General features: G+C 49.8%; 1 protein-coding gene and 1 long non-coding RNA gene across 2 annotated transcripts in view; one reads left to right on the forward strand and one right to left on the reverse strand.

The window, feature by feature from the left end:
• The first annotated feature begins 612 nt into the window (after positions 1-612).
• The window catches only part of KCND1 (potassium voltage-gated channel subfamily D member 1), a 66,422-nt gene continuing 43,579 nt past the window's right edge, over positions 613-23,455 (forward strand). The window contains exon 1 of the mRNA XM_063294112.1: positions 613-2,351. Within this exon, the coding sequence (XP_063150182.1) occupies positions 1,237-2,351 (1,115 nt within the window). The 5' untranslated portion in view covers positions 613-1,236. The remainder of the gene's footprint in view (positions 2,352-23,455) is intronic.
• Positions 16,275-18,109, reverse strand: LOC134490817 (uncharacterized). The gene is made up of 2 exons (XR_010067250.1): positions 17,661-18,109; positions 16,275-17,271 (listed from the first exon to the last, which is right to left on the reverse strand). It is a non-coding gene; the product is annotated as an uncharacterized LOC134490817 (long non-coding RNA).

Consider the following 23,455-nt stretch of genomic DNA (forward strand, 5'->3'; position numbering starts at 1 on the left):
CTGTTGGTTTTCCCTGAGAAACGGTGGTGTTCACACCCTAGTAGGCACAGTGAAGTGACCAGTGTTCCCCTGCCTTTGCCAAGCATTTTGACAAAGCTTCTGCATGCCACATCTTGGACACAGCATTATGAATGGCCCTCATACTTTTCTGTCAGGGATCTTTTGAGTCTTACAATATGAAACAAGTCCTATCGGCTCCTCCAGTCATTTGAGCTCTAGATCCCTAGATGTTATTCTAGCTGTGGGGAAGAAGGATTTACATGGTTATCCAGGAGCTGATCTCAAGGTACCGTCTTCAAAGATGGTGTGCAGAGAAATCATGGATCTCATTCCCTTGGCCGGCCTCTAGGTTTCTGTTTCTTCTCAGAAATGCAGCCAGAAGACTGGATCCCAAACAAGCACCTCTTAGGGTTAACCGCTAATTAGGCCCTATTTCTCATATAATATTTTTGGTTTTCAGTTTTTGAAGCAGGGCTAGTTCAATAACTTAAGAACTGCTGCAGTCATGCCAAATGTCATAACCTAGTGGCACGCTGTTATTTTTTCTCATAGTTTGTCTCTTTCTCTCTTTGTTTCTCCCTCTCTCTCCCCCCTTTCCACAGCAAAGTGTGTCCTCCCTAAAGGTGAATGTGTCAACTGAGCCCTTTCTCCTACCCACTACCCCAACTTGGGATCCTGCCATCCATTTGCTCTGCCAACAGGAAGAAAGGATCAGAAGACAAAGAACAGCAGAGTAATACAATTCACTGCTGGTTTCCAGAGAGGAGCATCCACTGTGTTTGGTCTGCACAGAACCACGTGGTCAGATTAATCTGGCACCAGACAAACTATGGAGAAGACCCCTGTCAGCTGCATTACCTCTTTCTGATTCCACAGTTCTTGATAGTATAGTATCTTGATCTGAATACAGAGCTGGAATACTGTTTGGCAGCAAGTTCTCTAATACATCCAGATTTGTTGACATCCACTGAAAAAAGCTGGGATATTTTTGCACAGGAAGAAAAAAACATCACCATCCTTATTGGGATAAATACGTTGGTACACCTGGATATTTTAGACCGAACTAATCCATATGGCTACATTCCTACTGAGACCCTCTAAGTCACTGACTTGTGGTTGCAACTGACCAAGGTAATCAACCGAAGAACTCTTTCAGGCGCCTTTCCATTAGACAGCTCCTATTTACCAAAAGTCTTAGAGCATAGGCGGGTTGGATGGTGATACAGCTTACACAGTATGGCTGCAGGAGTGGCAACCTGGTTGCCCTTTGCCCGGGCAGCAGCTGTGGGCTGGCTCCCGCTGGCCAAGAAGCCTATGCCCAAGCCTCCTCTGGACAAGAAACGCCGCCATGATGAAATCTTAGTGGTCAACGTTAGTGGCAAACGCTTCCAAACTTGGAAGAATACCCTGGACCGTTATCCAGATACCTTATTAGGCAGTTCCGAGAAGGAATTCTTTTATGACGAAGACAGCAAGGAATATTTCTTTGATCGTGACCCAGAGATGTTCCGGCACATTCTCAACTTCTATCGTACAGGCAGGCTCCATTATCCCCGCCAAGAGTGCATACAGGCCTTTGATGAAGAGCTGTCCTTTTACGGAATCATCCCAGAGCTGATTGGAGACTGCTGCTTGGAGGAATATCGTGACCGCAAGAAGGAGAATGCAGAGCGCCTGGCGGAGGACGAAGAGGCCGAGATTGCCACAGACGCTGCCTTGCCACCAGATAGCACATTCCGCCAACAGCTCTGGAGAGCGTTTGAGAACCCCCACACCAGCACCATGGCTTTGGTCTTCTACTACGTGACTGGTTTCTTCATTGCTGTTTCGGTCATTGCCAATGTGGTGGAGACAATCCCGTGCCGGCCACCTCCTGGGAAGAAGAAAAACCAGTCCTGTGGAGATCGTTTCCCCAATGCTTTCTTCTGCATGGACACAGCTTGTGTCCTCATCTTCACCTTTGAGTATCTCATGCGGCTTTTTGCCGCCCCAAGCCGGTTCAAGTTCATGAAGAGCGTGATGAGTATCATTGACGTTGTGGCCATCATGCCTTACTATATTGGGCTGGTGATGCCGGAAAACGAAAATGTCTCTGGGGCCTTTGTGACACTGAGAGTCTTCCGTGTCTTCCGCATCTTCAAGTTCTCACGCCACTCGCAGGGCCTAAGGATCCTGGGCTATACTCTTAAGAGCTGTGCCTCTGAATTGGGCTTCCTCCTCTTCTCCCTTACTATGGCTATCATCATCTTTGCTACTGTTATGTTCTATGCTGAGAAGAGCACAAAGGAGACCAACTTCACCAGCATCCCTGCTGCCTTCTGGTACACTATCGTCACCATGACCACACTTGGGTGAGTTGCCCACTTTCAGACATGGTCCTAAGGCCTCACCTCCCCACCATTTACCTCATCCCTTTCCTGGCTTACCCAGAAAAATCCTCCAATCACATTTCTTTTGGAAGTCAGATTTTCAGGTTGATATCTAATGGCATCCTGACTTCCCTGTTAATCAAGGCACCTTGAGTCCAGGGTGTCATCAGATAATGAGCTGTGGGATTTAAGAGCTTCTCAGTTTCCAGGGTAGAAACGAGAGCCAAACAATTAGGAGATGGATAAGCACTGAGTCCATACAGGTCACTATGTTGGTTCAGAAGTTAAGTCATCTGCAAATGGGTCCTGATAGCTTCTTCCCCAGACACTCTTATAAAGTGATGGCAGCAAGGTGGCTCTGCCAAATAAAAGAGAGAACATGTGCCATCACCTTTGGATGATTCTGAGATTAATGCAGCATTATCTTCAAGGAGATACTGCAAAAAAAAAGTGTCTTTACCCTTGGGGGAAGGTGGGAAGCACCCATATGAGAACCAAGAAAAATGGAGATGGGGCCTATTGAGGTCAAATGAGTGGTAGTTCCAAACTACAAAGACAGTGGGAGAAGGAAGGAAGGAAAGGAAAGGAAAGGAAAGGAAAGGAAAGGAAAGGAAAGGAAAGGAAAGGAAAGGAAGGTTGATTTTAGGAAATGTGTGAATGTGTGGACCATTTCCCCAAAAAACAGAAACACCATTTTGTATATGCTGTGGATGAAAACTTTAGCTTATTCTTTCGAACATAATATTTCCTCCATTTCACTGTTCTGTTCTACAATGCACCAACTTGATTAGATGGCTCTGTGTGCCATATAGAAGCACTAATTTTCCTTTTTAAACTATCACACTGGGGAATATGCATTCTAGAACTGTATCCATTCTCTGGAAAATCAAAACGTGATTTTGGGTGTGGGTGTGCATGCACACTTGCCTGTTGGATTTTCAAACATTGGGACCGGGAGTCTGGCATTTCAGAATGTCAACTGCCTCCAGAGATTTGTTTTCCTTGGCCAACTGACTGATTCTCTTTTTTTCTCTGGATTCTGCTGGATATAATGTGTGACATTAGAACAGGAATAGAAAATCTGGTCTCTCATCAGATGTCTGCATAACATTTTAGTTCCAGTTTATTTCTGGGCTTTCCAGGGTCCACATTCCATGATGGGGTTAATATGATCACTTTTAGTATTAAGTGATTAAATTAAGTTGTTATTAAGTTATTAAAATCTAGTTATTATTGATTTTGTATCATACATAAATACATAGCACTTTATAATTTACCATTAGCAGAAGACAAGTTCCTCCTCTGAAAGGTTTATTTACAATATGAACAAAGAGAATTTGAGGGATCATCAGAAAAAGAGAGTTAAAAGGAGAAGTGTGAGCAAAAGCAAGGTGTGGATGGATATTTTGAAAGATTTAGGGTGGTATAGATTTGAAATAAGTGCTTTTTTGGAAGTCTACAGGAAGCCCCAGGCTATGCAATGCTGCTAAGGTTTATTATTAACAAAGGGCTTTCCTGTATTCCAATGGATCATTACTTCTGGCATCTATTTTTGTACCAAGTGGATTCTCAGCTGAACTAGGATGTTCTATCATTAACTGGGAGCTCTCAGGCTGCCACAGGAGTTTGGTGTAGAATCAAAGTTGGTGAGTTTTTAAATCCATCAGCTTCCATCTGGGAGAAGTTATGAAAGTGTGTTGAGATTGTGTGAGGCCTAGATTTTTTTTATTTCTCATTCTCCCTGTAAGATGCTCAAAGGGTTGTACATCTGGAATTACCCCCATTTTATCCTAAGAACAGCTCTGTGGAGTTGGTCTAGGGTGAGAGAAAGAGCAGTTGGAAAGGAGAGAGTTGGTAGAGAGCCACAGGCAAATGTCAAGGAGATTTGGAGAATCTGGTCAGATATACTGGGAGTGCTTTCAAGAGTTGTCCAGAACAATCCTTAAACCAACTATTAATTTCTTAGAAGAGGGATCTCAGGCTTCAAGCCTTCGTGGAAGCCATTCTTGGTCTGTCTAACCAAGTTTCCTAAATCCCCTTGACATTTGCCTGTAAATCTCCACCAGCAAAGGATAGGAGAAAGAGCTTTTGACTAGAGAAAGACCAAACATGTAAATGTTTGGACAGTTAGAATTAGTCCCTCCAGTGCGATGAGTGGGACGCTCCCCTCTGGTGTGAGAGACAGGGAGCCCGAGAGTGGATGAGGTGTGTGTGTGGGGATCCTCCCTCCTTGAGTGAGAGTTGGGGAGAGGAGAAGTGAGTGGGGTGTCCCCTGCTGGCTAGTGAGAGAGGCTGGTGAAGGGGGCACAGTAGGTGTGGGGGTGATGGTTGGGTTCCCACAGCGCTGAGAGCGAAAACTGAAGTGCTGGGGAATTCGCCCCACCCCGTGGCCGCTTGGCGTATGTCTGTTGATGTATGGTTGGATGGAGGACCTCTAACCAGGGAACCTGGAGGGCCGGGATTGGGAGGAAATGAAAATGGGAGCTCTGGGGGATTTAGGGCGGGTTACACTATTCAGGTGGTGATGGAGCAGGTGTGTCATGGCAGGAGTCAGAGGGCAGGCCATCTTTGGGGAAGACACCCCTGTGTTTGGTACCAGTAGTGTGTTCCGGCCCTCTGCACTGACATGGGCCCTGGACAGCAGACCCATGGAGGCCCTGGCTTTTGGCTGCTGCTTCTCAATGCCAGGTCGATTAACAACAAGGCCTCCCTTAAACATAATTTGATCATTGAGGAGTGGGCAGACCTGGCATGTATTACTGAGACCTGGCTGGGCCTTGAAGTGGGGGTGCCCCTTTTGGAAATGTTGCCCAGCCAGGTTTACAGTATGGCACCAGCTGAGACCCCAGGGCAGGGGAGGAGGGGTGGCTGTTGTCATCTGGGAATCTCTGTTGGACTTCAGGGGCACTGCTCCACAAGTGGCTGGTTGTGAGACCGTGTTCCTGAAGTTGGGCTCCTGAGAACAGTTGGGATTGTTGCTACTGTACCAGCCTCCCTGCCACGTAGCAACCTCCCTGCCTGAGCTGCTAGAGGCCGTCTCAGGGTTGGCAGTGGTGTTTCCCAGACTCATGGTTCTGGGGGACTTCAACCTGCCATCCCTGGGGTGTGCCTTGGAGGCGGCTTGGGAGTTCATGGCCACCATGGCAGCCGTGGGCCTGTCACAGATTATTCGGGACCCGACTTGAGACAGTGGCCTCACTCTGGACTTGGTTTTCTTGTCAGAGCAGTGACAATGTGATCTGAAGGGAGAGTTATATCTGTCTCCTCTGTCATGGTCAGATCATGCCCTGGTGATCTTGAGATTCTCCTATGCTGCCCCCCCCCCACTTTGCAGGGAGGCAGGACCCATTCGATTGGTCCACCCCCAGAGACTGATGGACCTGACGGGGTTTCAGAGGTTGTTGGGGGTTATACCCGACAATCTGCTGCAGAGTCCAGCGGAGGCCGTGGCTGCTGCCTGGAATAGGGAGGCAGCAGGGGCCTTGGACAGGATCGCGCCTGTACAATCTCTCTTGCCCCATTGAACCCGACACTCACCACGGTTTACGGAGGAGTTGAGGGTTCTGAAGAGGATTAAGAGACATCTAGAGTGCCGCTGGAGAAAGACAAGGACCGAACCCCACTGAACATGAGCTAGAGCTGCTATTAAGGCCTACCTTGTGGCAGTAAGAGCACCGAAATGTCAATATATCTTTGCTCTTACTGCATCCACAGAATGCCATCCAATGGCCCTGTTTAAGATCACCCGATCCCTTCTGGGGAAGGTGGGTCCAGTAACTCACCTACAGGGCTGCGCAGAGGAGTTTTCTGGGCATCTGGAGGATAAAATCGCTCAGATCCGTTCCAAGTTGGATGCCAAGTGTGCAGCATGGCCTATGGCGATGCCTGGGGAGCTTACTTACCTGGGTATCTGGGAATTGTTTGACCCTGTTGGGCCCAAGGAAGTGGACAGGATTCTCCGGACTGTAAACGCCACCACTTGTCAATTAGATCCTTGTCTCTCCTGGCTGTTGAAGGCAGCTCGGGGGGTGATGTGTGGGTGGGTCCAGATGATTGTGAATTCATCCTTGAGGGAGGGAGTGTTTCCAGCTGCCTTTAGAGAAGCACCCTCCTCAAGAAACCATCCCTGGATCCCACCGTGCTGGACAATTTTCGTCCAGTCTCCCACCTCCCCTTTTTAGGAAAGGTGGTTGAGAAAGTGGTGGTGTTGTAGCTCCAGAGGATCCTGGATGAAGTGGATTATCTAGAAACTTTTGTCAGGTTTCAGGCCCAGATATGGGACGGAAACAGCTTCGGTCGCACTTTTGAATGATCTCTGGCGGGAGTGGGATGGGGGCATCCGTCCTTGCTCTTCTTGACCTCTCAGCAGCTTTCGATACCATCGACCGTGGTATCCTTTTGGGGCGGCTCAGGGAGTTGGGAGTGGGTGACACAGTTTTGTGCTAGTTCACCTCCTTCCTCCAGGGCTGGTTCCAATCGGTGTTGATCGGGAGCGAGAGATTTGGCCCACGGCCCTATGTTTGTGGGGTGCCTCAAGGTTTATTACTCTCCCCACTTGTTTTTAACATCTACATGAAACTGCTGGGTGAGATCATCCACCACCATGGGATGAGATATCATCAATATTCAAATGATATCCAATTATATATCTCCATCCCGGCTGATTTAAATGATGCTGTGACCACCCTCTCTCAGTACCTGGAGGCTGTAGGGGTCTGGATGGGGAACAAGGGGGCTCAGCTGAACCCTGGTAAAATGGAGCGGCTGTGGGTTGGGGGCTCCTCAGCATCCAGGAACTTACCATCTTTAGTTCTGGATGGGGTTGCACTGCCCCAGATAGACCTGGTGCAGAACGTGGGAGTTCTCCTGGACTCACGACTCCTGTTCAAAGAGCAGGTGACAGCCGTGGTGAGGGAAGCCTTTGTCCAACTCCATGTTGTGTGCCAGCTACGCCCCTTCCTGGATTGGGAGGCCCTCTGGTCAGTCACTCATGCCCTAGTCATCTCCCGTATAGACTATTGCAACAGGCTATACATGGAGCTACCCCTGAAGACCATCCGGAAGCTACAGCTGGTTCAGAATGCAGCCGCGTGAGCAGTTTTAGGAGCCCCAAAGATGGCGCATATAACACCTTTGCTACGCGAGCTGCGTTGGGTGCCAGTTTGCTCCCAGGTCCAACTCAAGGTGTTTGTCATCACCTTTAAAGCCCTACATGGCATGGATCCAGGCTACCTGAGGGACCGCCTCACCCCCATTACATCGACCTGTCCCACCCGAACAGTCAGAGAAGGCATGTTACGGACCCTGTCCATGAGAGATTGCCAATTGGCAGGGTCCAGGAGGAGGGCCTTCTCTGCCGTGGCCCCCGCCCTTTGGAATAAGTTACCCCCAGAGGTGAGGCAGGTCCCCACTCTCCTGGCCCTCCAAAAGGGAGTCAAGACTTGGCTGTGCCACCTCACTTGGTATGGGAGGGGGGATAGTCAATCATGGGGGTGGTTGGCACCTTGATCAGGCCCTGGGAAATTTTATTGAGACTGTTGTTTCACCATCTTGGATTTTATATTTTATATATATATTTTAATAATGAATCTGTTTTTGTGGTTTTTGCTCATACTCGAAGGCCTCTTTGGTATAACTTCTATGGATCAGGAAGAAGTTCTGCTGCTCTTGAACAGGCACTAGGACTAGACTGCGGCCAAACTCTAGTTGAGAATGAACGTCCAGGGGAAAGAAGGAAGGCTACATCAGGATTTAGCTGGCATTTACTGTACATGTTTTGGCTTGACTCTGATCAGGGAATGAATACATTAATGAATTAATGAACAAATGAGGAAAAGAACAATCCATTTCTCAGATAAATGGAGAAGGGGAAGGTATTTATTATCTTACCAACTGGAATTGGTGTTGCTGCTTGGAGCTGAGAATCTGGGTGATGGATTTGCTAAGCCAATAATTAAAGGTCATTTACATTCTTCCATATTCCAGAGGTGGGATGGTAGTTCAGTGCAATGATGGGTTGGCCAGAAACACAACAGGGCTTTAGGGTGGAAGAAATTAACATGGTGGAAGGGAGCTGTGGTACATGCTCTTTTTTGCATCAGAACGTATCCATGGGGCTATGCAAGTGATTTCCTGACAGTTTTGAATCATGAAAGGGTAGATTGTGCATCTGGACCAGGGCAAATCCAGCCTTGATTCACAGTACATTGGCTCTGGGACTGGGAAGTGAGCCAGGTTGGGACTGAAGGCTGATCCTGTGGATCAGGATCGTTGGGAGTCTGTCAGTGTGATGGAAGGTGGCCTTGGAAGACGGGGCGGGTGTGGGGGAAAGAGATGCTGCCTAGGGAATGATCAGATAAAAGAGAAGGGTGTGTGCAACAGAGTAATGGTCAGAGGAAGAAACTTAGGAAGGGCCCGCCCTAGTTACTCAAGCAGTAAATAGGGAGGGTGGGAGATCTGTACTTTCAGACTTGTAAGATTCTGTTAATGTAGCCTTACAATAAAGTAGAATTAGCTCATCTCGTTGTGTTTCCTGTTTGGTTTACCTGGGAGGGCTGACAGTCAAAGAGGAGAAGGAGGCAAGGAGCATAAACAGGTGGTGACTAGTTTGGATTAAAAGAATCATCTTTCTCTGATCCACTGCTTTGTCCAGACTTAATGAGAATCCACTGGTTGCTATAACATTTCCCCAGTGTCAGCAGCTGAGCTAGCAAGAACTCCTGGCTCCCCTCCTTCTTAGTCTCCACTAGGCCTCTGCTGAGAATTACTCTTCCCAATAAATCCCCACCATAATTCCCAGCTCCATTCCCCTTCCCAGCCAGGCCACAAAGCCCCACTTCTCACTCCACTCTTCTCTCCTGATATCCGATGGTTCCCATTATTGGGAAACTTAATTATCTGCCCTGTTCCCATCTGCTCAATTAAGTTTTAATAACTTGCTTGCACTTGTGCCAGAGAGACACCCGCTGTCGGCACCCCACCCCCCCAATTCCCAGCACTGATGCAATGTGTTCTGAAGCGCATCAGTGAATGCTGATTTCTGCCTCTATTTCCACATAAAGGGGCATCAAGGCCTCTGAGCTGCTTTCCCCTCAGGAACTGGGCCAGGAAGCTAGGTGTCTTGGCATCCTATTTGTAACCATCTCTGCTCAGAATAAAGTCTCTCTTATTCCTCATGGCATTCTCCCTTGGCTGTTCTCCAGCAGCCCTCACGCAGCTTTTTCTCTTTTTGCTGGGTGCACGTGGACCAGCCTTTGGCACTTTGATACCTTAAGCAGCAGAATATTAAACTGGGCTCACCGTTAATCACCACAGTGATCGTGGTGGCTCTGCAGCTCTTTTAGCCTAGCAGAGGCACATCCTTTTCCCTCATCCACGAGATCCCAGTAAAATTCCTTTTTTTCCTTGGTGGGAAAGCCCCTTTGCAGAGAGCTTCTAGCTGTGGTGGGTCCACCTCCCTAGCAGCATGGGTAGAATTTCTTTTCCTAGGGGTCATATAAATAACAAATAAAGAATGCCTGCTGTTGCCAAATACTACCTTTGGTGTGCTTTCTAGCAGGAATGGGGTGGACTAGTGTGTAAAAGACTAGCTCACAGAGCCATTCCTCAGCGGGTACCTTCCCGGCCTACAACTTTAGTCACACTGGCTGGGAAATTGTGGACCTGTGCTCCTGAGATAGCTGGAGAGGACCAATTTGGGGCAAAAATGAACAAGTCCCTACCTTGTTGTTTCTGTTCTCCACCTGTAAAATGGGAATAGGACTGAATTACCTTGCAGGATTGACGTTAATGCTTAATGGATCCCATGAATGAGAACAAGCCATTAAGTTTGCTGCAACAGTTGGCCGGTTAATTTAGATCAATCTGTGACACTTACTGACTCCCTCTAAGTCACCTTGCTAGGTTATGCTGCTGCTGTAATGACCTTGCAGACTTCTCTTTTTTTGCACATTTTCTGAAAGCGCAGGATACCTCTCAGGCTCTAAAAGGGCAGTTGAGGGTCCTCCCTAACTTGGTCGTGCTTGCCTGGAAGGATGGGGATGGTAATCTAACACATCTGGAGGGAGGCTGGTTGGGGATGGCTGGCTGAGAGTCTCCAGGGCACCCTTGCTAAGCCTGCTCTGTTCCCATCCTTGCTGCTGGCGTGTAGCCATTCTTATCCCCAGGGCCTGGGTGAAGCTTTGCTCCAGCTTTCCATTCTCCAGCCTGACTCCTGGACAAATGTCCTCCGTTCTTCAGCATTCCTTCTGTGCCAACCTGCCAGGGGCACCTCGCTTGTCTTGCCCCAAGGAGGGATGACTTGGACCTACTTCCATGGGTGCCTCTTTCTTCTTCCTATCTCCTGTCTCTTCTCCTTTCTGTTCCTGGTACTGTGCCTCTTTTCTGTCAATGTTCTGCCCAAGGACTTCTTGATTCTTAACCACAATATCCTAACAGCTTTCCTTCCCCTCGGTAGTCTAGCCCTCAATCTCCCAGCTTGCTCATATAACAGGACACCATCCCTTCATGCAGGAAAGTTGAAATTAAAAATAGCTCTGGGGTGCGGCAGCCTCTGGTATAAACAGGTGCCCTGCCACAGAAGTGGTGGCATCAACGTGTACCCAGAGAAAGGCACAAGATACAGTACATCCGGCTGCTCTGGCTATTTTACATAGTTCCATCTTAACATCAAAGAAGAGGAAATCTCATTGCCCCTGCCTTCCCCCCCCCCCAATTTTTCTCCTTTTCCCCTGAGGAGTTTCCAAAGGCATCTTTGGCTGTTTGTCCACTTCTGCTGGGGACGATTCCAGTGCTGGGCTTCCCCGGTCTGGATGCAGCCAGGTCAGCAATTTTGAGCTTTTATTGTTGTTGCTGAGTAATTTCTCTTTATGGGCTAAGTCACTTAATGTGTAACCGAAGGGAGGGGAATGAAATAAATAAATTTCCAGGCAGTGAAGGAGCGTACGTAGGAATTGAATTATTTATAGTAGGACCAGGGAGAGAGGAGAGAACTGGCTGCCACTGAAACAGAATTCTGATCAAATTCTTCCTGTAAGAAAGGACCGCTTGTGGATGGGAAGGATCCGGCTGGGAAAGGAGGGAAGGGGGCTGAATTGAGGGGTGAGGAATTATCAGGAGGGAGGGCTTGCGAGGATGAAGACGAGCTCTCGCTGCTCCCCAGTTAGCTCTACTGATCTGATCAGGGAACTAGCGGTGGGTTATTTCAAAACCATTAAACCCAAGAGACTTCAGATTCTTTCCTTGCTCTATTCGGGCAGATGGTGGTGTGCTCTGGTTTTTCTTCCAGACATTGTATTTTTTAAAATTAAAATCCGGAAGCAAATACCGGTGAGGTTAAAAAGTTGATAGGTGCCTGGATTTCCCAACATTTGGCGGGGGTGGGGGGAGGGAAGCCTGAATTCAATTGCAGCTGTAAAATACCGTGCACGAGGCAGCTTAAAAAGAAAAGGAAAAGTCAGCTGCTCTGCCCCCAAACTGGCCGCATTAGGTTAAATCTCTGTCGATTCCTCATCTGTCCAAGATCAGCTCGCACCTAAGCACTCAGAAAATTGTTTAAGATTTTCAGCTTTAGGTTCGGGACATCTTTTAGGGATGAAATTTATAGATTACTTTGAAATGGGGTCCACCTCGGCTCAGCCATAGAACCTATTTCAAGTGCTCGTGTTTGAGCTTCAGCAATAAATCTCTCTCTAGGAGCACCAATATGGACTCACAAGCATCAAGGACGAGGCTCAGATCAGTTGTCTTTATTGTGGATGCAAAAGAAGCCCTTTTAATGGTGAAGAACAACTACTGCAGGATCTAGGAATCTAGCAATATCTGTTAGCTCCAGGGTTTAGGCCCTGCGTCTGTTCCCCACCCTTTCATGGCGATGGAATTTATGTTTCCTGTTCTCATACTTGGATGCGGATGGCGTATGCGTAGGGCTTCTGATTATGGCCTTGTCTGTACCTCTCAGACTCTGCGCTTTTGTCTTGCCACCTTCAGCCTTTGTAACTGGGCATGTGGGAATAACGGTTAGACCAGTGTTTCTCAACCTCAGCAACTTTAAGATGTGGGGACTTCAACTCCCAGAATTCCCCAGCCAGCCCTGGGAATTCTGGGAGTTGAAGCCCACACATCTTAAAGTTGTCAAGCTTGAGAAACACTGGGTTAGACTGTTTCTGAGGTTGTGAAAAGTTCCATTTTCTCAGTACTCAGGAGCCACAGCCATTTGTATCTGTTGAGGGAAAACATGAATACGAAGAACCTTTAGTCTGCACAACAGAATGCAGTTAACATGATTTTAAAAAAGAAAAAGAAGTGCAAGTATTCACACCAGAGCTTGCATAGTTATTTTTACTTTGCACAATATATTTTGCTGTTGCTTGGAGCTCTTTCACTGTGACTCCTTAGGCTTCTGAGATTATCAGCCATAACCATAAGAACTAGAAACTTGTTTCTATTTATAACAAAAGCTGAAATTCTGAGGAACCTCCACTGTCCAAGAACCTCATCTGCACTTCCACAGAATTATGGCACATACACTGACCTGGGCAGTGTTGAACAAACCCTGGCACCTTTCTGTTTAGAAATAAATCTGAGACAGAATTTCATAAGAAGGGTCTGCCACTGAACACACTTGATGTGTAGGCCAGATGGTAAGGTCAGCAGAGTGCTTTTAGCTGATAGAAAAGCAGAATCACGAGTCTGTGCGAGGGAGGCATGCATCCTTTTTTATGTGAGCAGGTATCAGAAGGGCTTTGTGGCTGGGCGTGAGGTGGAAGGGTGGCAGTGGCAACATGGCCAGAAAACCGAGTTTAATTTGCTTGTTCCTGGCCTTTGGCTCACCAGAGGCCTGGTGGTGTTTGCTGAATCACTAACCCCATCATTCTCTGAATGCTGTATCGGTTGGCTGCCAGGCTGTGGAGGGCTCCCAATTTCTGCATAAGTAGCTGCCTTGCCACAAGCCAAACCGATAGTTCATGCTGATCCAGTGTTCTCAGGTCTCAGATGGGCTGTCCTGAGACTCCTTCAGCATAGATCTTTCCCAGCGCTATTGCAGGAATGGCAAGTGCTGAGGTCCTCACCAGGGCTCTTGACTCGCGGTGGAACATGGGCTTTGTCCCTGAACTGTGGCCAGGGCTTGGCCTATGGAAAACCTCTATGTTCTGCCAAATCTGCAGGCCCCCTCCCTGTTCTCCCTCAAATTATTCCAGTCCTGCTCCTGGGATGAATCTTGCCATTTAGGTGCCAAAGTGCCATGAGGAAGTCTTGCTGAAAGGAATTTGGGCTCAGCACTATTAAAGTGGACCTTAAGGACAGCCTGACTCAGTCAGTCAGAGGCCGAGGCCAAGTGGCTCAATTCACAGATCACACCAAGCCATGCTTAATGGTTTATTGGCTCAACTGCTGGCCTTGTTTGCCCAGCACACTAAACCATAAAATATGGTTTACAATCCACATATTTTAGCTAAGCCATAATATGGTTTGCTTCTTTATGGCTTAGTGTTGTGCAAACCCAGCCAATTGTGATTGGTTTAATAAACCATGGTTAAGCAAATGATGGCATTGCATGGCATATGATCCCAACCATTGACTTCCAACTCTGTGTTAGATAGTGAAGATGAATAGGATTGTAGCCTTCGTCTGCCTCTTTATTCTGGGTTTCCTAATCCATAGCTTTCTTTGAACCAGTTTAGAAGTTGGCCCCCAAATCTCCAGATTATTGTTATATTCAGGTCGTTGGGAACACTGAGCATAGAAGGAAGTCTGAGCATATGCAAAAGGTTCTTCCTCAACCACTGTTGAGAGGGAAGTTTTGCAGATTGTTGCTTGCATTGCATGCTGAACTAGAAATCCAGGTTACAGAATAAAATCTGTTTCTAAGAAGAGAGACACATTTTTTTGAGGCTTGAAGTGCTTCTCCCTTGGCCAGTTTGGGCAGGCCATACTAACTTTTCAGATGATGCTGTCAAGTAGGTGGATAGACAGCAATAGCTGGGAAACTAATGTGGGATGTCATCCAAGGGAAACAGAAACGCAGCCAATATCTTCATCCCCCATTCAAAACTTGCTACAGAAATTTCCTTTTATTCAATGCAGTCGGTTCTCGTCTATTTGCTTTTGGCAAGCACTTTTTCTCTTGAAAAAGGGTTTTGCAAACTAAAACACCCTGGGATCGATCATTTGCTTGGCTCAGGAGACCTTTGATGCATTTTAGATCACCAGTTTGGTGCACTCCACCTTTGTAGGAAGATAATTCCCACCTCACCCAGCCAGGACAGCCAATGGTCCTCCTGGCTAAGGATAGTGGGAATTGCAGCCTGGTGCACTGGGAGGGCACCTGGTTGGGGAATGTTGTTCTGGGTTGTTTTCTTTAGAAAGGCTTGGTGATGCTGTTCATTCTGCTTTTTGGGTTGGTGTGCAATGGCGCAAACAAAGCACCCTGTCTTGAAGCCCATAAAGCAGCCACTTCCTCCAGAATCCTGACTGTTTCAAAGTATTCCCCAGCTTTCCACATGTGCATTTCATGTCCCTCTCAGTCTCAGCAGAAGTGCTGTTGTGCACGAACACACACATGCAGACAGTTTGGATGCAGCTGTTTTAATGTTTCAGGGAGGGAGGGGTTTTTGCTCCTGCTGGTCTGCTACGCAAAATACCTATTTTGAAGGCTTTGCAGCTACAGTCTACAATCACACAAAGCCGTAGTGTGTTTGGTTTGGGCTTAATGTATTAAGGGAATCCAACTGTTGTGGTTTTTAAACCATAATTTAGAATGTTAGTGAACTTGGCAGTGGTGGCTTTTCAGCAATCCGTTCATGGGTTGGGGAAACACGGTTCATACTGAACACGGTCACTGCAATCTGGATTGCTTCTTTAGTGGTGACCATGGTTTTGAAGGAGTGATAATTACCTAACTGCCCTGCCTTTGAGAAGGTCCATCTTTTGGTGCTCCACAAGAGTGTAATTCTGATGGTTTTGGAATAAATCCAGAGTCCTGGGGTGGAAGAGCAGGTGACAGCAGCAAAGCCTTGAGAAGTGGGCAGATATGGAAACAGAGGAGCCTTCTATTGCCTTGACAAGAATGAGATTTATTGTAGTAAATGTTTTCTTCAAAATTAGTTTATTTAGGCATTTCTGCTACTTCCACAGATTGGTAATGCTATAGTCCTAAAGCCATTTGCTGGGAGTAAGCCCAGTGGAACTTGTTTCTTTGAACTTACACTAACATTTTATAAAGAATGAGGAAAGAGATCTCTGCCCCATGGATCATGCACTCTAGAAATATATCCAAAAGAGAGAACTGAGGAGAGAAAGGGAGATGAAAACAGGGATCTATAGGAAAAATAGTAGGATTCTGAATTCATGCTGCCCTATCCTAAAATTATGATGCTTGATATGGATTCTCACAAGAATTGTCCTGAGCAGGGATAATCTTTAAAGGACAGCAGATAACAATATTTTTTAAAGGGCAATTGATTAACCATCCGTTTCTTTTCATGTATCTAATATATTAAAACATGCATTTTGCAATGCAAACTCAGGCTCAAAAATCTACATTCATCAGCCAGTAAAAATTAGATAAATTGAGGACATTTGCCTAATCTATTTTCATTTCTAACTCTGCCTTAGTGTCTGATGGGAGAATCAGGGAACTTTTACTGAGCCATCCCCTCTGGATTCTGAAATTTCAGCAGGCCCTTAGAGCTCTAAGGAACAGAAGCATAGGTGTGTGGGTGTGTGTTGGGTGGGGGTTATTCCCAAAAGCACAGCTATTGTCCTCAGGATTCGTATTCAGCCCCATCCTCCCCTGCTTTTTTTTCCCCCTTTCACTGTGTTTCTATAGAAGAGGGTTATAAAATATTTTGGTATTTGAAGGGTGGGGCACAGTGATGCAAAGTGTGTGTGTCAAGATTTTCTGTGGGGGGGTTGTATTTTTGTAGGCCTTGCATTGTTTTTTCTTTGCTTAATACAAAATTAAACCCAGAAAACTATAACACTGATGCTTGATCATTGTGACTGGAGGCCACAAAATAGGTTGGGTACCACAGCACTCCCAGGGCTTGAGTTGCATAGCCTTGTCCCAGAAAAATGATGTACACAGGTCTTGCTAAATTGTATTAACAGAGCAGAACCCAAATCACCCCCAGTTATGGAAAGGTGGCTTCACTCAAACACCTTTTGAGTGCAATTTGATTTCTGCTTGTTAATCCATGCAGATTCTAGTGGATTAATCTGGCACTTAAGGTTAAGAATTCCTGCAGCCCTTTGTGGTTGCCAAACTGATATGGAGCAAAAGTGCCTTGTTGTACCACCACTGTGGCTGAACAGTCTTTATGTCTGTTTCTCTTCCAATACTGATGCAGGCAGGCTTCTTTTTATCAAAGGATATGGGAAGTAGTGCATCCACCACAAGGGAAACATACCCTGACAGACCAAATCCTATCCACGTGCACTCACACCCGCTGCCCCAAGTCTTCACTCCTTGTGGAGGATGTTACCACAATAAAATTGACCGGGGCGATTGACTCTCTTGGCTCTCTTAATAACAGGGCCGGCCAGCAGGCATGCAGTCAATGCATCAGACATCTTGTTTCCAAGTGCCTTCTTCCATCCCATCCCAAACATGGGGGGTTTTGTCAGTCCAGTTTTTCCAACTCAGCCTACTCTCTGCTCATCACCTCTGTACTCTGACAGTCTGCAACGCAAGGTTACTGCATTTTCTTTCCAGTGGAGTGGAAATGCTGTGAGTTGGTACCTAGGGATTATATGAATATTTCATGCTATCCGTATTTATAATCAGCGCCAGCAAAATATGTCCTTCTTGAATGCAGAGAGGAAGGATCTCTGGTGTTTATTTTACAGCCGGTTGTCATATTTGTTTCCTGTCCATTGCAAAATCCACTCTTCCCCTTGACGTCTGCAAAGTAGAAAAAGACAGACATCCAAGTTACGTAAAGAGTTTCTGATTACCAACTTGCCTTTGCTTTGATCTCCTCCCGCTTTACCTTCCAGGTGGACAGAGGCTGAACATTTAACTTGACCAAAAGGAAGCCAGTCAATGTGGAAGTTAGAGGTGTTTCTCTGTAGTAATAAAGATTGATGTTGAAGCTGGCCTAAGACAATTTACTGTTCCTCCACTTGGTGCTGGGCAACCAAAGAAATACCCCTGGGAGTGTGAGCCCTGGAAGTATGAGCACCTTTCCTGCAACACTGCAAAAGGGCTGCACCCTTCTGAATTGCAGTTTCATTGATGCTTTCTCTTCCAATACAGTATTTCCATTTGAGTTGATGGTGCAGTTTTCCTACCTGGAGGTGGATCTCATTTCATAGCAGTTATGGCACTGCTGCAGCAGTGTGGTCCAACTAATAGTAAACAACCAAAGAGATTGCAGGAAATAAACAAGAGATGCCAATCAAAAAGAATATCTGTAGCTCAGGGTTGAACTGTGGTGCTCTCTGAGCTTGGTTGTTTGCTTGCAGATGTTTCGTTACTCAACTAGGCAACATCTTCAGTGCACAAGATGTTACCACTGCAGAAGTCATCCTGAAAGAGAAAGGGCGAGTTTGCATGACATGCTGAGGGGAAACTGTAGGCAATGAAAGCATGAGGGGCAAGAGTTTTAATGCTGTTCTCTTTCTGTCTTTCTCTGTCCCTGTGCTATGAGATTTTCAACTCACTGTGTCACAAACTCACAATAGATGCCTTGCTGCATTTGCATGGCCTGGTGAGTGTGAAACCTGGGGGAAAATGTGAGGCACAGTTAAAAATGTCATTGCATGTGCTGCTGTTACCTAAAGATTCTTCCCTCTGCATGGTGTCTAAATACTGTCTCAGTCACCTAGGCCAGAATGGACCAACAAGCTAGTCTTGCAGAAGTTGTTGGACTCCAACTGTCACAGTCCGTGGCCAGGGTGATGGAGGTTATTGGTAAACATTTGAAAGGCTACTAGTTTTGGCCCCTACCACGTGCCTTCCCAGGGTGTATCCATGGTGCGCATGCCCGGGTCCCGTCCTGGCGTGCGCATGCTCCAGCCACACCCTGTTTGTCTGGCTCAGTTCGGCGAGGAGAGAGGCGTGGCCGGTCGGGTGCTTATCAGCTCCAGGTAGGGCCCTTCTTTTTTTTCCTTTTAAAGTGCGTCGCCTTTGTTGTATCTCCTGGGCGTTGCCCCCAGGTTGCCCTGTTGACTTGCTTGCCACTCCCCCGCGGCCAGGGGGCGGGGGGAGGGTGCTGGCGAACGCTTGTCGCCACCTCGTGGGCCCGGGGCGGGGGGAGTGAGTCCCGGGGGGGGGGAGGTCCACCCAAGTCGCGGGCTTGGGGGGGCCCTTTCCCTTGGGGCACGGGAGGCGGGGGGGGCCTGCGGGGGGGGGTTTGGCTTGCTGACCTTGGTTGTGGCTTGTTGGGGTATGCCCGGTGAAATGCTCTGGTTAGGTCAGGCGCGTTAACGTTGTGCGCCGCCACCCATTCCGGGTGGGGGAAGTGTTTCCACCTGACCAGATAGTGTAGAGTTCCTCGTTGCTTGCGGGAGTCGAGAATGTCCCTTATCTCGAAGTGGTGTTGCCCGTCGATCATCACCGGTGCGGGCTGTGGCGTGCTTGGGTGCCATCGGGAGGTGGTTGCCGGTTTCAGGAGGCTGGTGTGGAACACCGGGTGGAGTCTCCGTAGGTTGTGTGGCAGGTCCAAGCGTATTGCTACCGGGTTCACTATTTGGGTGACTCGGAACGGCCCGATGTACTTAGGCCCCAGTTTTTTCGAGGGTTGGGTTGACTTTAGGAACTTGGTGGATAGGTAGGCCATATCCCCCGCTTGGAACGGCGGTTGTTGGCGCCGGTGCTTGTCGGCCTGCTCTTTGTAGGCTGCCTGTGCATCCTTCAGCGCCGCCGTGATTACTGGCCATGCTTCCGCGATCTTCCGTCCCCAGTCGCTAGCGTCCACCTGGGGTTCCAGGGGTTAAGGTAGCTCCGGTATGGGGACGAAGTCGCGCCCCGAGACTACTTCAAACGGAGTTTTCCCCGTGCTCGTGTGGACGGCGTTGTTGTATGCGACTTCGGCGAACGGGAGCAGTTCAGCCCAGTCGTCTTGGTGGTAGTTAGTATATGATCGTATGAATTGCTCTAAGGTGGCATTAAGAACCTCTGTGGCTCCGTCCGTCTGGGGGTGCCAGGCCATAGATAGGGCCTGTTGGGTCCCCGTCAGCTTTAGGAAGGCCCGCCAGAATTTGGAGGTGAACTGTGTGCCCCTGTCGGTCACCACACGTGCGGGACATCTGTGTAGCCTGTACACGTGGATGAGGAAGAGTTTGGCTAGCTGTTGTGCGGATGGGACCGACGTGCAGGGGATGAAGTGGGCCTGCTTTGAGAAGTAGTCCTTCACCACCCAAATGGCCGTTTTCTTCTGGCTGGGTGGGAGGTCCACTATAAAATCCATAGAGATTTCCTCCCATGGGCGGGAGGGTTCTGCCACCCGTTGTAATAGCCCCGCGGGTTTGCCTGGTGCCCGTTTGGCCCTAGCGCACGTTGGGCAGGACGCTACGTAGGCTTTTACGTCTCGCCTGAGCGCGGGCCACCAGAATTGACGCCGTGTTAGGTGTAGGGTCTTGAGGAACCCAAAGTGTCCCGCTTGTTTGGCGTCGTGTGACCTATGCAAGATCGCCTGGCGTTGCGAGTCCGGGACGTAGATTCTGCCTTCCCCCCATGCTAGGTCCTGTGCCATCGTTACCTTGTCGGGGTTTGCCAGGAACCAGGGGTCGGTTTTGAGGGCGGCGGCGAGGTCCGTGCGCATTCCCCCTGGTAGTTGCGGTTGGCTTCTTCCGGTCGCCGGTTGTCCCGCCGTCGGCTGCGCCGTAGAGTTGAGCTGCCTCCGCGCGCCGCTTCGGGTGGTCACGGCCATCCCCAGTTGCGAGGCGGATAGGACCGTCCCAATGGTGTCTGGGGCGGGCTCTTCGTCTTGGGGCAGTCGGGAGAGGGCGTCGGCCAGGAAGTTCTTTTTGCCCGGCATGAACTTCAGCTGGAAATCAAAGCGGCTGAAGAATTGGGCCCATCGGACCTGTTTTGGGCTAAGGCGTCTGGGCATTCGTAGGGCCTCGAGGTTCCGGTGGTCGGTCCAGACCTCGAATGGTTGGGTGGCTCCCTCGAGTAGGTGTCGCCATGTCTCTAGCGCTGATTTCACCGCGAAGGCTTCTTTCTCCCAGACGTGCCATCGCCTTTCTGTCTCGGAGAACTTCCTTGACAGGTAGGCGCATGGTTTCAGGAGTCCCGTGGGGTCTTTCTGTAGCAGGATGGCTCCCAGGGAGAAGTCTGAGGCGTCGGCTTGGACCACGAACGGCCGTTCTGGGTCTGGGTGCGCGAGGATTGGCTCCGTAGTGAACAGCGCTTTCAGCTTGTTGAATGCGGTCTGGCACGCGGGAGTCCAATTCAGCACTGTGCCTGGGTTCTTGGCGCGTCGGGTGTCCCCCACCCCTTTGGTTTTCAGGAGGTCCGTTAGGGGGAGGGCTATCTCTGCGAACCCCCGGGCGAATGACCTGTAAAAATTCGCGAATCCGAGGAAGCTCTGTAGTTGGCGTCTGTTGCGGGGGCGCTCCCAGTTTAGCACCGCTTCGACTTTTGCGGGGTCCATTTCGATGCCGTCCCCGGAGATTCGGTACCCCAGGTAGTCTAGGCGCTCTTTGTGAAACTCGCACTTTGTAGGCTTGGCATAGAGCTGCGCCCTTCTGAGCTTGTCGAGGACTTGCCTGACTAGGGTCACATGTTCCTCGTGCGTTTTTGTGTAAATAAGGACGTCGTCGATGTAGACCAGGACCCCTTTGAACAGATGTTCATGCAGTACCTCATTGATGAGCTGCATGAACACCCCAGGGGCCCCCGCGAGTCCGAAGGGCAGTACTTTGTACTGGAAGGCGCCTAGGGGGCAGTTGAACGCCGTCTTCCATTCGTCCCCCTCCCTGATTCGGATGCGATAGTACGCCTCGCGAAGGTCCAGTTTGGAAAAGACTTTGCCCGTGGACAGGTGGGCGAGCATGTCCTTCACCAGGGGTAAGGGGTATTTGTTGGACAGGGAAGCCGCGTTTAGGCCCCGGTAGTCGGTGCAGAGCCGTAGGGTGCCGTCTTTCTTCTCCCGGAATAAGACGGGGGCTCCGACCGGTGAGCATGCTGGCTCTATGAATCCCCTGTCTAGGTTTTTATCGATGAACTCCCGGAGGGTTGCCATCTCCTTCGGGGTCATCGAGTAGATCTTTGGTCTAGGTAAGGGGACGTCGGGCAGTAGGTCGATCCGGCAATCCGTCTTGCGGTGGGGGGGTAGTTGGTCAGCTTCTGCCTCTCCGAAGACCTCGGAGAAGTCGGCGTATTGTTCCGGTAGGTCTGCTGTGGTAGCGGCGTTGTCTTGTGTAGTCGCCTCCGCTCGTCCTACAGTGGGGTTGGTTCTGCCCGCTGGAACTGGTGCTCGATACTCGCCATCGCCGAATGTGAAGGTGCGGGTCTCCCAGTTGATCCGTGGGTTGTTTGTCGCGAGCCATGGCATCCCCAGGACTGCAATGGGCCGTCCGATGTGCGTGACGACGAACGATGTGCGCTCGGTGTGAGTGCCCATTTGCAGGGTGACCGGCTCGGTTTGTAGCGTGGCTGGTTTCCCTCCCGCTGTGGAGCCGTCCAGCTGGTGGAATGCCAGCGGCGTGGGGAGGGGGAAGCAGCGGAGGTCGAGTTTGGCGACTAGGTCGGGGTGGATGAGGTTTTTTGAGCACCCCGAGTCCACTAGTGCCGCGGCCGTGGTGGCTCCGTTGCCAGCAGAGAGTTTGATTGCTGCCATTATTACGGGGCTTTCGTCGTTCCGTCGAGGTGGTCCGCGCTGCTGTCCCACCGCCTGCCTCGCCACGCGTTTCAGGGCAGGCGGGGAGCTTTTCCCGCCGGCTGGTCGGGGTCTGCGTTATCCTCTTCCCCCCAGTAAGCGTCCCAGCCTTCCTCTGGTGTCGCTGTGGCCACGGTCATTCGGCGGTGAGGGGGCGGCCCCAGGTTGGGTGGTTTGGGGCTAATTTTCGGGGTGGGTTTGGGCGCACTGGTCGGCGGTCGGTTGGCGAAGCAATCCACCGTCTTGTGCCCTAATTTGCCATACCTCCCGCAGGGCTCCCGATTGAATTTCTTTTTTGGGTATATGGGGCCGGCCATCCCCACGTGTGGTGCGGGTACCTTTTTTCCGGCATAGTTTGTGTCTTCCGTGGTTGTCATGAGGAAGGTGCGGTGCGCGTGTTCGGCTTTCCCCGCGAGGTGGATCCACCCGTGTAGCGTTTCTGGGTCGTCGCGGTAGAGGGCCCATTGGAGAACGTCGCGATTGAGCCCCCTTTTGAACATTTCCAGCAGGGTGGTCTCGGACCAGTCGCTGACCTTCCCCGCGAGGGCTTTGAACTCCAGGGCGTAGTCAGGGACCGTGCGTGTGCCCTGTTTAAGTCTTTGGAGTGCGCTTTTCGCCCTTACTTTGGCTAGGGGGTCTTCGAAGTAGTTTTTCATCTCATTGATGAAAGCAGGGAAGGTGGCGAGGGCGGGGGAGCTGGACTCGTACAGTTGGACGTACCAGTCCGCCGCCCTGTCTTGGAGTTTGATCGCCACGGCGGCGATCTTGTCGGCCTCGGAGTCGTAGGAGTGTCCGTGCCTCCCCATGAACTCCCTAGCGTTCGTGACGAAGAACGAGAGTTTCGTGGGGGTCCCATCGAAGAAGATGGGGAAGTCCTTTGGGGCCCGGGCGTTTTGCGCGGCCCTGCCTCTCGCTTCCCGGTCTGTGGTGTCGTCCGCCTGTGCCGTCTGCTGACCCTCCGCTGGCCCGTGGGGGTTCGGTGCTTCGCTCGGGGTGTGGGCCTGTGCGGGGATGTCGTTGGGTGGCGCGGGGGGCATAAGCGACTGGAGCATGGTCCGGAGTTCCGTCAGTTGAGCCCGCATGGCCGCGAGTTCAGCTCGTGCCTCCTCGTCCACAGCCCGCGCCGCCGCTGGGGCCGGTTCCGTTGGCGCGTCAGCGGGGGTGGGTTGCCGGCGGGGTTCATCCTCCCTCTGCCGCGGGTCCGCTTCCTCCGCCGTCTGCTGGGTGTCTCCATCGTCCTCCTCCGTGTTGACCGCCGTT

This window comes from Candoia aspera, chromosome 2, assembly GCF_035149785.1.
Source record: "Candoia aspera isolate rCanAsp1 chromosome 2, rCanAsp1.hap2, whole genome shotgun sequence".
Lineage (NCBI taxonomy): Eukaryota > Metazoa > Chordata > Lepidosauria > Squamata > Boidae > Candoia > Candoia aspera.